Source organism: Cryptomeria japonica, chromosome 8 (assembly GCF_030272615.1).
Source record: "Cryptomeria japonica chromosome 8, Sugi_1.0, whole genome shotgun sequence".
Lineage (NCBI taxonomy): Eukaryota > Viridiplantae > Streptophyta > Pinopsida > Cupressales > Cupressaceae > Cryptomeria > Cryptomeria japonica.
The window spans coordinates 637,909,834-637,927,043 of record NC_081412.1 but is presented as its reverse complement, the minus strand read 5'-3'; the positions used below and the strand labels follow the sequence as shown (position 1 = coordinate 637,927,043).

Sequence of the window (17,210 nt, the reverse complement as noted above, 5' to 3'; positions counted from 1 at the left end):
CTACAAATCATGAGCCACATGCCAACCACTATTTGGATATAACTCAAACAAAATTTTATGAAAGATTCCTTGAAAATTTTCCTCAAATAAGAATTTCTCAAAGATTTTTTGAAATGGCAAAACCTTTTTATATTAAGATTAATCATGTATGCACCACGTGTTGTTGTAGGATGCATATTGAATTTTCCATGCACTGTGATATTTTTCGTCATATTTTTTCTACTTTGCACACTAACGATGTTTTGCAGGAATGCAATATACAAGCACCTCCTAAGTTGGTAAGAGAATTTATTTCAAGTGTGCTATGTAATAGACATGATGGTTGCATTTATGATAAGATGCCTTGTTTGGAAGGTTTGTGTGCTATATGTGGTGGTTTGCAACGTTTACCAAGATGTGTACATTTGGAGAGCACACATAAAATTGGTAGGAAACTAGTTTATTTTGGAAAATACAAGACAGTCACACATGGAGTTAAAGATGGAAAAGATTTCAAGAGATGTGAGTTAGTGAAAAATGATATATGTGTACCTGAATTTATGAAAATGTTTCAAGAGAAACTAGTTTATGAGTACATAATGCATACACATAGAGCTCGATAGTTAGATGAGCAATTCAAGTTATGTAAGGACACATTTCCTCTTGGCACCATTGTCTCTATATTTGATTTTGCTGAAAATTATACACTACAACCTCAAAATGAAGTGCAATCTATGTATTATCATTCTACACAAGTTTCTATTTTTGTATACATAACATTCATGCATGCAGATGATAGCACACAGGAGGATAGAAAGGTTATAAGAGAGTATCACTTCTAAATAAGTGATGATCATACTCATTCATCAGACTTTGTACAAGGATGCTTTAAAGTTTTCTATGATAATTTAAAGGAAATAAACATATAATACAATCGACACTTAATATGGTCAGATAATTGCACCGCACAATTCAAGAATGCAAGGATGTATTATTGGTTGACAAGGATGCATATGACAAGTGGTGTACAACATTTTTGAAATTTCAATGAGGCTGGACATGGTAAGGGAGAGCACGATGATGCAGGAGCATGTGTAAAAAGAGCCCTAGCTAGAGAAGAATTAAAGTAGGAAGGTGGTGTTGAGTTGATTGATGCAGAAATAATTGTGCGATGGTGTAACTCTACAATGGGTCCAAGTAATCCAGGTACGTCAATAGTTCGTAGATATTTTTGGTTGATCATTGAATCTAACATTAAAAACTATCTAGATAGTTGTACAGTTGTAGGATTGAGTGACATGCACTCATTTATGAGTTCAAATGCAAGTTCACTAGTAATTTATACAAGACAGATCCATGGTATGTTTTTTCTCTTCATGCATGTATTGTTTGTGGGAAGAATGTGAATCACAAGAGTGGGTTGACAAATGGTCTTGTAGACCATTTGTTCCCATTGATACATATCAAATTCCCAAAGCACTCCAATTGAGCTAGATAGAGACATTAGTGGATTTTGACCATGTATCCGACCTAGTGGATTCAAGTGATTTTTTGAGTTAATTTTTTTTCAAGTATTCTTTTTGGTTCATTTTGTTGTACATCACACTTTATTTTTGGTATTAATTAGCACTTTATAAAATGCAGGTCATGTGTATGCAGTTGTTGAAGAAGATAACACTGAAGAAGGAACAAATTACTATTTGTGTCGTTGTGTTGAGCCTATAAGAAAATTGACAACCACAATCATTGACGGAGAGGGTATTGAGTACCCAATAATGTCTGTTGTCATGACAGGAACATGGCTTAGGATATACCCTATCAAGAATTCTGATGTTTGGTTGTTCGAGGACTTTGAAACACACAGACATATTCTTCATTTCTCTAACCTTCTTGTTGCAACAAATATTCATTTGATGAAGTATCGTGGTAGACCTCATAACAAGATTTTATGGAAAGTTCATGAATTTGACCATGAGGCAATACTTGACACAATACGGGTTAGAGCTGATCCTGAAGGCTCACTTGATTGATTCTACAGTCCAAAGTAGAATGATTTTGAGAATTTTGTACATATTATTGATGAATTGTTCTATATTCATTTTTGTATATATAAATGCCCACGAGCTAATTTGTACATGTTTAGGGGCATACTTTTGTATATTTAAATGGCAATGAGTTGATTTGTACATATTTAGATGTCAAATTTTGTATATTAAAATGGCGATGAGCTGAATCGCACATATTGTAATGCCAAATTTTGTATAAAGCCCATGAGATGATTTATAAGACATTTTTTGTATATTCAAATAGCCAAGATCTGATTTGACCATATTTAGAGGCAAATTTTTGAATAATATGTGACAATGTTTTGTGACTATTTTTTATGTTTATGTTTTGTGACTATGTTTTGAGTTTATGTGATGTGATAAGGTCAATCATGACCATTATTAATAAGGTCAATCATGAGAATTTTTTATTCTTGTATAATCATGGATAATTATTTGAGTCATTAGCGGGTCATAGGAGTCATAGATTGAGTTTAGATACAATTTGAGCAAAAATTGTCATTGTTTTCAAAAATGTTGTCAAAAAAGTTGTCAAGCAATTTGTACATCGCGTCAGTAGGGTACGACTCTCGACATTCCAGTGATTTGAGATGCATGCAAGGAGCATGCCTAGCGTAAACCTTCCCCCCGGATGCGCTCGTGATGTAGATTTGTGCACAGGACAAACCAAATCAATTTTAGCCTATCTTGCAACTTTGCATTACATGCAACTAACAGTTTTTGCAGTAGGCGAAAAATGCTACCAATTGAAAATGGCTCGAAGTCATCAAAAATTGAGATAGGCCATTGTAGAGGAGCCTCACGCAACCCCACAAATTCAAACAGTTTGATCATATGTGTCCTGGATTGGAAGAAACAATCTGTCAAAGTTTGACAATTTTTTGGACTCAGGGCACTTGAGAGATCGCGTCGGTAGGGTATGACTCTCGATGTTTTGATGCTTTGGGATGCACGAGGGGAGCATGCCTAGCATAAACTTGCCTACCTAGATGCACTCATGATGTCGATTTGTGCACATGACAAACCAAATCAATTCTAGCCTATCTTGCAACTTTGCATTGCATGCAACTAACAATTTTTGCAACAGGTGAAAAAATTCTACCAATTGTAAATGGCTCTGAGTCATCAAAAAATGATATAGGCCATTGTAGAGGAGCCTCACGTGACCCCATAGGTTCAAACAGATCGATCATATGTGTCCTATATTGGAAGAAACAATCCATCAAAGCTTGACAATTTTTTGGACTCTAGACACTTGAGAGATCGCATCGGTAGGGTATGACTCTCAACGTTCTGGCACTTTGGGATGCACGAGAGGAGAATTCCTAGCGTAAACCTACCTACCCAAACATGCTCGTGACATTGGTTTGTGCACATGAGGAACCGAATCAATTCTAGCATATCTTGCAACCTTGCATTGCATGCAACTAACAATTTTTGCAGCAGGCGAAAAAATGCTACCAATCAAAAATGGCTCCAAGTAGTCAAAAATTGAGATAGGCCATTGTAGAAGAGCCTCATGTGACCCCACAGGCTCAAACAAATCATTCATATGTGCCCTAAATTAGAAGAAACAGTTCATCAAAGTTTGACATTTTTTTGGACTTAGGGCACTTAAGAGTTCGCGTCGGTAGGGTATGACTCGATGTTTCGGTGCTTTGGGATACATGAAATGAGATAGCATAAAACTACCCACCCAAATGCACTCATGATGTCAGTTTGTGCACAGGATGAACCGAATCAATTCTAGCCTATCTTGCAACTTTGCATTACATGTAATTGACGATTTTTGCAGCAGCCAAAAAAATGTTACTAATTGAAAATGGCTTAGAGTCGTCAAAAACTGAGATAGGTCATTGTAGAGGAGCCTCACGTGACCCCATAGGTTCAAACGGGTCGATCATATGTGTCCTAAATTGGAAGAAACAGTTCATCAAAGTTTGATAATTGTTTGGACTCGGGGCACTTGAGAGATCGCGACGGTAGGGTATGAATCTTGGCGTTCCGACACTTTGGGATGCACAAGAGGAGCATGCCTAGCGTAAACCTACCCACCCAGACATGCTCATGACATTGGTTTGTGCACATGACGAACTGAATCAATTCTAGCCTATCTTGCAACTTTGACAACTTTGACAACAACTGAGCAACTTTGACAACAACTGAGCAAGTTTTACATCTTTTATCCAAATAAAGCCAAAATTTGACAACTTTGACAACTTTGATGACATTTGAGCAACTTTGACAACAATTGAGCAACTCTTACATCTTTGATCCAAAAGACCCCAAACACAAGAACCAAAATTTGACCATTGCGAGCATGAGGTGCCCTCTCACCACACACATTGTTGTTTATATTCATATTTTTTATTTTTGTTGTTTATAGTCATATTGTTGATTACATTGGAAAATATTCATTTAAATTTATAAAAGGGCAGCCACCAAATACAACGAATACACAATAATGAACTGAATACAAGGAGTTTTGTAGGGTTAATTCAACATTTTAGAAATTTTATCAAATCATATTCCACGATTCCAATGTTTTATATCATACATTTTTGTTGTTTATATTCATATTGTTGATTACATAGGAAAATGATCAATTAACTCAATAAAAGGGCAGCCATGAAATACACCGAATACATAATATTGAACTCAGTACACATTTATTGGATCGAATATCAACATCTATATATATATAAAAAAAGGCATGTCTATCAAGTCAATACAAGTATTACAAAAATGTGGCATATGCCATGTCCAAATCAATATACAATAAAAATGTAAAATATATCTACATGTATTGGTCATTCTATGACGACAACTAACACTATATGATCCTAAACTTGTGTTGGATCATCAAAATCGAGCCTCTTCGATGCAGTACGTGGCTCTGTAGATGGCTACAAAACCACAATTGAAAAGCCAAGTTAAAATTCTTTTGTAGAAAATAGTTCACAATTAACAACATAACTATGCGTTTAACTATATTTTCTTTGCAATTGAAATGTAGATTACCTCATCGGCTGATCTCAGATCTAATGTTTCCGCTCTCCTCTCCTTGTTAGTCTTAGGAGTTTTCTTGAAGACAAACTTAAAAGGATCCACATTATGGACGAACCGCGAAGGGGTCTATTGTGGCTTAAATGTACAATTAATACAATGTACTAACATGAATACATAAAAAACACTTAAAAGCTATAATATAGAGAACAATGACGTACCGGTGCCTGAGATGATTCTCCAATGGACTGAGGATGGCTCACCATCAATGGAGAAACTGTCGCTATTACCTATACAAAAAATGATCAAAGATTAAATACAATTAATATAATAATAAGTATTGTAGGTTAAAAACAATTAATGTAATATATCAAACAAAAGTGTACCAGATCCTAAGATGCTTCTCTAGTTCATGGAGGAGGGCTCATCATTGATGAAGCAACTATGGATATTTCTTGTATGAAAAAATTATAAGATTCTAATTTATCACAAGTTCACATGTACATGTGCATATAATCATGAAATCAAGAAAATAAAGTGGAGATACATACCTCCACCCTCTCTTGATCCATGGGTGAATCAGGTGCATTCAACAAATCCACATAGCTCAATGGTCGTTGTACATGTGAAATAGACAAAAAACACTAATCAATCTACAAATCCCAACTAAGACAATTTCAATATTTTCAAACAATTGTACAACTAAAAATGTGTTCAATTACCTTCTTCCCACGTTTTGGTATCTTCGAGGAATTCTTTTGCTTAGGACGAGGCCTAGACACAGTGGGGGTACCCTAAAAAAATAAAATTAACATGAGATATTAGTACAGATAATATATTAAGCATAATTTTAAAAATCTAAACTGAAATGACTTGCATATTCCATCAAAACAATACATTAAAACATGTCAATCAACTCCTCTGTCAGTGCCACATCCTCAGTCGTGTGGGTCTGACATCTACTCCTGCAAATCGTGCATGAATGATATGTGGATCCATTTGCAGCGGTCTCGTCATCCATCCCTGATCATATCCCCGAGCAAGTGATACACACATGTTGAATGGGCTCTTTGCCGCCACCTGGAGAAACTAATGGCTCATCATCTAGTACAAGAGGGTGTGCTAACTATGTCCCATGCTAGATGATGGCACCAGTCAATGTTGTTGCTGCCTGAAGAGTCTGTAGCTCCATCAACTCTTTTATCTCTACTGGGACAACCTGATGCACCTTGGGTTTGGGTGCTAGGGGGTAGTGACTCTCTGGGGCTAATCGCCTACGAGCTCCAGGTCTATCTTGGGAAGAGCTACCACCTCTACCATGGAACTCTCACATGTCAAAATAGTTTGGCCACACATTGAGGACAAACTCACAGTATACTTTTCTCAAAAATACAATGGCACCTCATAATTATTACAAGGTGGATCATCAAAGACCATCCACCACCTCTACCAAAAATGTTTCTTCATCTGCACATTGGTACACCAATGTATGGGAAACTTCTTTGCATTAAGAGGTAATGACTTACCAGTTTTAGGATCAACAAAAAGGGCACATATTTGTTGTTTACTATATTTTTGTTTTTCACTCCCTCGTATGATAACCCACTAGCATAGTATTTATGACACATATCCCTAAAGTTTTTACATTTTGTAATTTGTGTGGAAACGGTTGTGGCACCACTAGCTAATATTTCTAGGCTAGTGGCAAGGGATTTATGATGCTCAAGTTCATATGTTTTCAATTTATTAATCAATCTATTTATTTTAGACGTGTTTTGTCCTAACTGATTAATCAATTGCTCCTATGTTTCAGGTGTACGGTCAAAAGGAGGAACTGGAGGTGTATCTTGTGGGTTTTGTTCAAGGTTTTCAGGAGATGTATCTTGTTGTTGTTGTTGTGGATTATCAGAATCTAGTTTTTGAAACAAAAAATTAAAAAACCTAATCAAAATAGATGAAATTAAATTCAAACCATAAAACAAATTGAATAAACGAGAAAGAAAGACAAAAATTAAGAAAAACTAACCTTGATCCATAGCGTTTGGTGGAGAAATGTGGCAGCTTGTTCATGGTTTCGTGGAGAAAATAGAGGAAAAAATGCCACGGTCATGGGGAAAATAAGACCGAGTCGTTTTCTAAACAACTTTTTTTGATAGGTACCATGTACGCGGCTTTTTAGGACTTAAAACCATGTACGCGCTCACTTTCCTAAAAACACCACGTACGCAGTATCTTTCTTTAGGCTCGGGAACAACGGACCTAAGCGCATACGCGGTTATTTCAAATTTTAATACCGCGTACGCGCTGCTTGTTTTTTCATGTTTTTTTTAGGCGGTGTCCACTTTTCTGACCACCATCTTTATGCGCATACCCATATGTAAACATAAGTTCTTAAACAATCAAATAACCACAAAATTGAGCATTATCATTAATTTTTTTGAATCAAAACTATTAAACAATCACAATAACCTTGACCAAACTAATAAGAACAACAATTCAATCATTTGAAATCATGCAAAACAAAAATTCACTTTAACGTATAAAACAGTCACAAAAGTGCAATAATAGTTGCAGTGCGGCCTTCAACGACCTCAAAAACTTCTTTTCAGATTGTTGAGGTTGTTGGGCAACTAAAAGTATGTCCCAAAACTGTGTACGCAGTATTTTTAGTAACCTCATACGCGCTCTTAGCCCTAAAAATGTTCAGCAGGCCATCATTAATATTTCTAGCACCTTGTACGTGCTTTTAACTCAGCAAAACCCTGTACGCGCTTCTTGGAGTAAAGTAAATGTGAAGGGAGGGAGGGAAGGAGAGGGAGGGGGGAGAGGGAGAGGGATAGAGAGGGGGAGAGAGGATGGAAAAGGGAGGGAGGGAGAGGGAGAGGGGGAGGGAAATAGAGAGGGGGAAAGAGAGAGGGGGCAGAGAGAGGATGGAAAAGGGAGACATAGGGGGGAGGGAGAGATGATGGAAAAGGGAGAGAGAGAGAGAGAGAGAGAGAGAGAGAGAGAGAGAGGGAGAGCATGTTGGTCATATTGTGTCCTATGAGCCCTTAGGACACCATATGACGTATGTTGTCCTTAGGGGTCATGTGGTATCTTGTGACCCCTTAGGACACCATATGACCCCTTAGGTGTCGTTATGGGTCATATTGTATTCTAAGTGGTCATATTGTGTCGTATGACCCCTTAGGATACCATATGACCCCTTAGGTGTCATTAGAGGTCATATTGTATCCTAAGGGGTCATGTTGTATCATGTGATCCCTTAGAACACCATATAAGCCCTTAGGTGTTGTTATGGGTCATATTGTGTCATATGACCCCTTAGGATGCCATATGACCCCTTAGTTGTCTTTAGAGGTCATATCGTGTCCTAAGAGGTCATGTGGTATCATGTGACCCCTTAGGACACCATATGACCCCTTAGGTGTTGTTATGGGTCATATTGTATTCTAAGGGGTTATATTGTGTTGTATGACCCCTTAGGATACCATAGGACCCCTTAGGTATCGTTAGAGGTCATAGCATGTCCTTAGGGGTCATGTGGTATCCGGTGACCCTTTAGGACACCATATGACCCCTTAGGTGTCGTTATGGGTCATATTGTGTCATATGACCCCTTAGGTGATGTTAGACATCATATCGTGTCCTGAGGGGTCATACAATGTCCTATGACCCCTTAGGACACCATATGACCCCTTAGGTGCCATTATGGGTCATGTAATGCGTCCTTAGGGGTCATATTGTGTCCTATGACCCCTTAAGACACCATATGACCCCTTACGACACCATTGGTCTCGTTATGGGTCATATGGTGTTCTAAGGGGTCATATGGTGTCCTATGACTGCTTAGGAAACCATATGACCCCTTAGGTGTCGAATTTTGTAAGCAGTATTGGCACTGCATTTTATATTTTAATAATGGTTCATCTTGCCACCTCATGACACCGTATGACCACTAAGAACATGATATGTTCCTAAAGGATCATGTGGTGTTATGTGGGGTCCTAAGAGGGAGGGAAAGGGGGAGAGAGAGAGAGAGAGAGAGAGAGAGATGGGGGAGGAAGGGAGGGAGAAAGTGAGGGAGAGAGAGGGATAAAAAGGGGGGGAGATGGGGGGAGATGAAGAGATGTCACATGATGTCGTTAGGGGTCACGTGGGGTCCTAATTCAACCACGCATGTGTTAAAACACCATATGACCCCTTAAGACACCATTTGACCCCTTGAGATATCATGCATGGTCCGAAGAGGTCATATGGCATCATTGGGGGTCATGTAGGGTCATAATGGGTCTGCACATGTGTTAGAACATCATATGACCCCTTAGGACATCATATGGTCTTAAGGGGTCATATGTGTGCTAAGGGACCTTACATGATGTCATTAGGTGTTATGTGGGTTCCTAAGAGATAGAGAGAGAGAGAGAGAGAGAGAGAGAGGAATACAATGTACAATACGATATCAAAAGATAATATATGTCAATATACATGTGCATACACATATACATATAATATACATAATTTATCAAAAAAAAATACACATACATACATATTATATATATTGTACATGTATATATTATAAACATACATATATGTATACATACGTCATACACATATTATATACATATACATTCATATTACACACACACACGTGTGTGTGTGTGTATACACATATTATATATACATACAATATCTACATATTTTACATATTATACATATACATATATGTATGCACACACACATTTTAAACACCCATTAATATTTTTATGATGGAGTATCACAGGAAGAACCGCGTACACCCATACACGCTTTTTACTGTTTAGGCTTGGATGACAAAGTTGTGGGTTGGAAGTTTGATTTCCCTTGATTTCCCTCATTTTTGACGTGTTTTGTTTTATCAACTTGGTTTCTCGACTTTGTCATCATCAGGTTTACACTTCATCAAGTGGGTATTTCTAAAATTGTCACCATATTTTCACCCATCTTTTGAGTTTTCTAACCATATAATTTTTTTAAAATTAGAACAACAATAACATATTGTTATTGAATTTCTTTTACCAGTGTTTCCATAGTTCTTAAAGACATACATGTATCATTTTTTTAATAACTTTTGATCTACTTATCCAAATTTTTAAAAACTTTATATATTATTGTAGTGCACTTGATTCTTTAAAATTTAATTTATTTTTTTTTGCATTTTTTATTGTTTTGGTGCAAGTTATGTTTCGTGCACAAATAAGTACCTGATTTTTAGGATGTGCTCGATTGGAAAAATCATTAAAAAAAAAAGCTCAACAAACAATTATAAAAAAATACACAACTTTTAGTGTTCACTCTTAACTATCTTTCTGCCAAATGATTTGTCAAAATACTAAATCTAACTATGACTTTTTTGATGTGCACGTCAGACACTATGTTATGTTTTTTTAGAAAAAAATCAAGGTCTGTTTTTCATGCGCGAAGGATTTGACCCCCTTAATCTTATTCAATTTTGAAAAAAATGAATAGTTTGGAAACTACATTCAGAGTAATACAATCTTTGTTGTTTGAGTCTCTTCATATCTTGAGTGGATGACTCAAATTTCTCCTCCAAGTTTAGGTTTACCCGATTTTAAAAAAAAGGGTGTCCACTTATACCCCTTTTTGGACACCATCTTTGTGCACTTACCCATATGTATCCTACTTCATCTTAAAAAATATCATAAGAATTATGATCAACCTTGATTGTGTGGATTTAATCGTTATGTATGAATTTGATTGTTTGGTGAAGAATAGAAGGGATTGCTTTCATAACATAAATCTATGGTCTATAATTTAGATTATTAGGCATGACATGGATAGGAGTAGGTAATATAAATATGTGTGTGTGGGTGTGTGTGTACACACACACACACACACACACTCCTTCAATGTATTGGGTTTTTATTACATTCGAGCATGCCATCTTAAATCGCAAAACATAAGGTGAAATTTCCTTTCTCAGCTTTTTGACAATCCAACATACCTTGAAGCTTCAAAGACGAACAATACTCATCCTTGAATCTCAAAATGCTCTTGATTCTTCCCAATAGAATCACATTAAACATCTTAACAATAGAAGTGCTCATAATAAAAAATGAATAAGCTTAAAGATTAGAGAATAACATTTTTTTGAATTTTTTTTTTATCGAACCCATAAAATCATTACAATTGTTTAATAAAATACAAACCTTAAGCCAAAATATAAGATTTTATGCCTTACCATTATACTCAACCACCCTACAATCTTTTAATAAAAAATATATTTCAAATATACCAAACAAATTGCAAAGAATCCTCATCCATATCGTTATCTCACATTATTAATCAATAAAGCAATAAATTGAGATAGACATGCCAACTTCAAAGAAAGAAACTAAATATGCAATATGTTGAACCTCATCTGTTCCGAAGAAAGAATTTCACAAGCACAAACTTTTATAAATTAATCTTCCTTGGAAAAAATATTATACTGGCATAAGTTTTCAAGATTCTAATTAAAAGTGTTTGTTTGAATTCTGTAAATGTTTTGTTTATCACATTTAGTAATTTTTTATCAAGTCAATTTAATATAGATCATCTCGTGTGACATTTGATTTTGATAATGGATGGCTGGATATGGTCTAAAATGTCTTATGTAAAAAAATTAATTCAAATTATTCACTGTGATCTTTGATCTGATGATGGATTGCCAAATATGATCTAAAATGTTAAAAAAAATAAATAAATAAAAAAAATAAAAAAAATAATGATATTAATCAGTCTATTACTTTTGATCTGATAATAGATTTACTAGATGTGATCTAAAATATGAACATTTTTTTAATTGAAAGAAGCAATTCATCATAACAGATAACAAATACAATCTACAATACTGCTGATATAGACAGCAGCACCAGCTAAGCCTGCTGAAAATAAAACAGCAGTAGCAGCAAAAGAAAACATGAGGCAAAATGATGAAGACAACAGCACACAAAAAGTTGATAAAGACACCTCCAAAAAATAGACTGCCACAGTAACAGGGGAGTACAGAGAAACAAGTCTCTGTCACTACAGAAAAAAAATCACTCACACAAATGAGTATGGAGCCACAGCAATAAATAAATACATTCCCATCATATTCTGTAAGCTTATCTTCCATGCTAACTTCCAGTGCAAGAACATGTCTGTATTACATTGAGGAGGCAGAGGGAGGCAGAGGGAGGCAGAGGATATCTCTGATTTTCATTGCAGCATTTGTGAATCATGAAGTTTTACTTTACCCACTGCAACTTCTTCCACTGTTCTAAACTCATCCCTCTTACATCTTCTCCCAATGATCCTGCTATTGACAACCACTAAAGTTGCTGTAGACAGCCAAAAATGGAGCCTGTAACCAGTCTATCTTAACAAGCCCTTCTTGAGTTATACAGTTGTCCCCATTCCATAAACTGGAATATACTCCCGTGGCTTGTTGGTCTAAATATGCCACCACAACTGTCTTGTGATTGGTGGATACTCTGACTGGTACATTCTCCACCCCGAAAAAGGTCTAAAGCATCTTTGCTGCTGAATTCATCCAAATTAATTGGGAAATGTTAAGTAATGCCTGTAATTGAATATGCATCCTGAGTATATGCCGGACTAATTTGAAGAGAACTAGGCATAATTTTGGCTTGAAGTTTGATAAAAGATATTTTGCTTGCTGGTAAAGATCATTGCTGAAAATGCTCGTCTTTTAGGAAGGAAGCTATTTTTAGCATTTTGTAATGCAAATTAGAGCAAGTAGTTAAAATGTCAGTTTCAAATTAGTTAAAATGTCGGTCTCAAATTAGAGCAAATAGTTAAAATGTCAGTCTCAGAGGGCGAAGGAATGAGATAATGCAGCCTGACATCGAATTTTCCATATATTTTTTATTAAGATAAGCTGCCATGAGTTGAAAATCAAATTATAGGACAGATTTCCATGACCAAGGAAAATGGAAAAGGGCAGGTATGACCACTGCAAGAGCAGTCTATAAAGTCTTAACACGTGGACAAAACCAAAAGCAGTGTTTGAGTGTTTCAATCTTATCACAAGATGGAGGCGGACAAAGGAATTTAAGGTGAGTTCCCACCGGAGTTTGGCATGCAGAAGCTTCAGGTAGTGAGTTGGGACTGGAATCGGCTTTGGACTTCCAAATTAACAGGCTGAGTTTATTCCACTGGGATCTGATGAACAATTATATTGAAAAACCTTTGAAAAAACCTTTGAATTTAAAACAAGCTGAATTTGGTAATTTGGTATTGCCCCACATTATTATGTGATGTTCTAAGTGGTAATTATGATACATAAATTCAGATAGATAGTTAATATATAAACTGATGTTTTTAGACGTCTGTTTCTTTCTATAGTTTTTCAATTGATAGGCCAAATTTATGTAAGAGATAAAATTCATATTAGAGATGTGATCTGTAAAATCCACAGCAGTTCAGAAGATTAGAATCTATGGTATGAGAGATGAATGAGATCTAAGGTGTTCCCTATCTTAAATAAAACCAAAACAAGTTTCCAACATAACATATTTTGAAGACCGGATTCAAACAACTGAATGCATGTGATCTATATTCGAATTCAGATCAGAAAGCTCTTAACTTAACAAGAATCTCAAACACTAAAAGATTGAGCTGACATTTAGACATAACCACTTTCTAGCAGTAAGCAACTGTAAAATTTATTGAAATCCAAAGTTCTCACAACATTGTTTTCATGCAAAAACAAAAATTCACACCAACACTAAAAAGACATTTCTTTCCTGTATTGAAGACTACTTTTTCAGTAGTCATCACCACCATCATAGTCATCATAACCACCCTGATTAGCATAATCATCCTCAACCTTCTCTGCAGCATCATCAGCAATCTTATCCTCAACATATTCAGCTCCCTCAGCGAGAGCCAAGCCACCCAAAACCCCAGCCACAGCTCCCACAGCTAAACCAGTCCCAACTCCAAACTTACTGCTCTTGGGCTTCTGAGTCTCACCATAAGCAGGCCCACTGCCATAACCAGAAGAAGCCCCATAAGAAACAGGGGCCTGTTGTGGATAAGGGTTCCCGTAAGGTCCACTTGGGTACTGTGAAGGAGGGTTAGCAGCATAAGGGTATTGCTGTGGAGGAGGGTTGGAGCCATATCCATATGCGTATGGCTGTGGAGGAGGGTTGGAGCCATATGCATATGGGTACTGCTGGGATGGATAAGGGGCAGGGGCATAGTCCCTTGTGCCATAGGGCTGCTGATAAGGGTACTGCTGCTCCGGCCATCGTCTTTCCCTCAGGCAGATGGCGATCTCAAGCTTACCCTGCGGGCGGCCGGACGGGCGCTTCAATTTGAGGGTTCGCTCTTGCCTCTGGTCAAACCCTACTTCATCCAGGATTTCTGAGAGTCGAACCCTGGCGGTTCCAATTAGGGGTTTGGTCTGCTCGGAGGCCTTTTCATGGATAATTTCGATCGTCAGCTCAGCGTCCTGTAGCGGCCTATTGATGGGAATGGTGAGCTTCTCGTTCCATGAGGGTTTTGTGTCGCCCTCCCGATCGACCTGACTCGAAACCTTGTTGTCCGGATCGACCCAGACCACGGCATAAGGACGCAGATCTCCGTATCGCCAGTTCACATTTTTCAGATCTTTTGCAGAGATGAATGTGAGATCCACATCTACAGGCCTTGGGCGTCCTGCCATTCTCAGTTCGGGGATCAGAATAAAGCAAAGCTTCTCTGTGAGGGATTTTCACAAGAAAATTGTGCCGGTAATGAGTCAATTTATATTGTAGCTGCCGGCATGCATACAGGTTTTTCTGGGTCCTGCGACTCTAGCCTTTGAATCAGTTCCTTTTCTTAAGGATTTTCTAGCAGTTGCTTAGTTGAGATATCTCAATCATTTACGTAATTTTCAAGGAAGGTTGCGAACGACCTGCATATGCCGCGTTATATTTTAAATTATTTTGGGTTGACAGATTCATCTTTACTGGTTCCAAGTCGGCCTCAATCCCCAATTAGTTTCCAATCAAGGAACCCAAATTTGTTTCTTTGTATAGCACTATACACATTTTCTGGAATTTCTGGAGTTTTATCTTAAACGCGTTAAATATGTGTTTGGGATTTGGTTCCTTCTGTATGTGGAATTCTATATTAATTAAACGCGTTAGATCTGTGTTTGGTAGCAGGAATCTAGATCAGCCATTATCCTATTTTTTAACAATTTCGATTAATCTAAGGTTGCACCTGGCCGAGAAGAAGAGCCATTCTCCTATTTTCTTTTGTTTTTCCTGAATAATGCGACGCGTGGCACGATTTAATTTATTGGCATGAATTGAATTTCCATTTGATTTCCGCTTTGCGGGGCCCATACCACAAATATTTTTATATTTTGCGGCTGTTTCTATTCGTCATGCATCAGGATAATGTTGATTTTTTATCCACTTAACTATAGTCAATGTTAATAAAGTTCCTTCTTATATTTCCTTTTTTCCTTTAGGTAGATTTGCATGTGTCTCGTTGGTTTGCTTGCATCACGTGAAGACGTAATTACCAATGTAACTTCATTGGTATCGGGAATTAATTTGCATGAGTATCGTTGGGAGGTGTAATCGGTGTAGATCTCTTTGGATTTTTTTTGATTGAGAATAGGGGAAGAGCATCAGTAGTGGATTGTGTTTCAATAGTGGATTGTTTTTGTCAATCTGATCTTAGAAAAAAATATATTTTTAATCATTATATAATTTTAATTAAATCAATAAATATTGTTTTATACATCAATACATGTTCACTAGATAATGTGTAATTGACCAAAACAATTGAGAAAAAAAACAAAACTACTATTGGTACATTTATTATTCCAATACAAGACAAGTTGCATAAAACAAGCAACTTTTTTATTTATCAATTAAAACTAGTGGCTTAAAAAATACATTGAATTTATATTTACATGTGCATAGTTATTCGTGCATGGTATGACATAATGTAAAATAACAACTATGGGCTAAAAACTACACTTTCTCTCATACTTCTTTTCATCTCATCATGTATCATCTCCATCTACTTTCGGTGCCTACATTTGTAATCACTAGTGTAAGGCTCCCCATTAAACCAAAAAAAGGCATAAAATAAGATATAATTTAACTAAATTCATTGAAGCCACCATAGAAATGAGACATAAAATAGAATATAAAATTGAATTCATTGAAGCCATCATACAAATCATACATGAATTGTAGATGCAAGTATGAAATGACTGATAGTTTCCCACGAATATTCAAATTTGAAAATCAACTACCACAAATTAATTCATTCATTTTTCACATTCAAATGATTTAATAAGAGAGAATTTCTAGGGTCATTTTCATTACAAACTTTTATCTGTTTTCATTGAATATCCTCTCAATATTCAGAGCTCAAAAAGGCACCTTTGCACATTCTAGGTTATTTAGGTTGGTACCTAGATGTCGATTCTTGTTTTCATAAATTGATATACTATTTCCAATCAATTTACTTTAATTATTCTTAGGGTCCCAATATATTAATAGTAGCATCATTCATTTTTAATCACATGTGAGTTGCATTTGTATCGCCTACATCTTAGCAGTCATGTTAAACGGAAACAATATCTATTTTTTAATTACATCACAGTTAAATCTTTAACTCTTGCATCTCTTGCTTGTATTATCTCACTAGTTTATTATAATGAAATTTAATGGATATAGGGTTCTTGTCCACACACATGTGTGTGTTTGTGCATCTGTGTGTGTTTGTGTCTATGTATACATATATATACACATGTATGTGTGTGTGTATATGTACATATGTATATGTGTGTATGTATGTCTGTGTGCGTCCACACATACATATATACCTATATATGTACAATACATAACATGAGATCACAAACATATATACATTTAATTTTACTATCAAATGATGATTTGTATGGCATGGAGGGTTTCATTCAAATGATTTTATACATACATACATACATACATACATACATGCCTATATATATATATATATATATATATATATATATATATATATATATATATATATATATATATATATATATATATATATATATATAATTTGATGTTCAATGTTGGATTTCTACTCCTTCATTCATGCAATTTGCTTAGT

General features: G+C 36.1%; 1 protein-coding gene across 1 annotated transcript; it reads right to left on the bottom strand.

Annotated features, from left to right (window-relative positions):
* Positions 1 to 13,626: 13,626 nt before the first annotated feature.
* Positions 13,627 to 15,305, bottom strand: LOC131054967 (protein SRC2). The gene has a single exon (XM_057989571.2). It carries the CDS (start codon positions 14,764 to 14,766, stop codon positions 13,864 to 13,866), a length of 903 nt encoding a protein of 300 aa, XP_057845554.1. The 5' UTR covers positions 14,767 to 15,305; the 3' UTR covers positions 13,627 to 13,863.
* Positions 15,306 to 17,210: the final 1,905 nt, after the last annotated feature.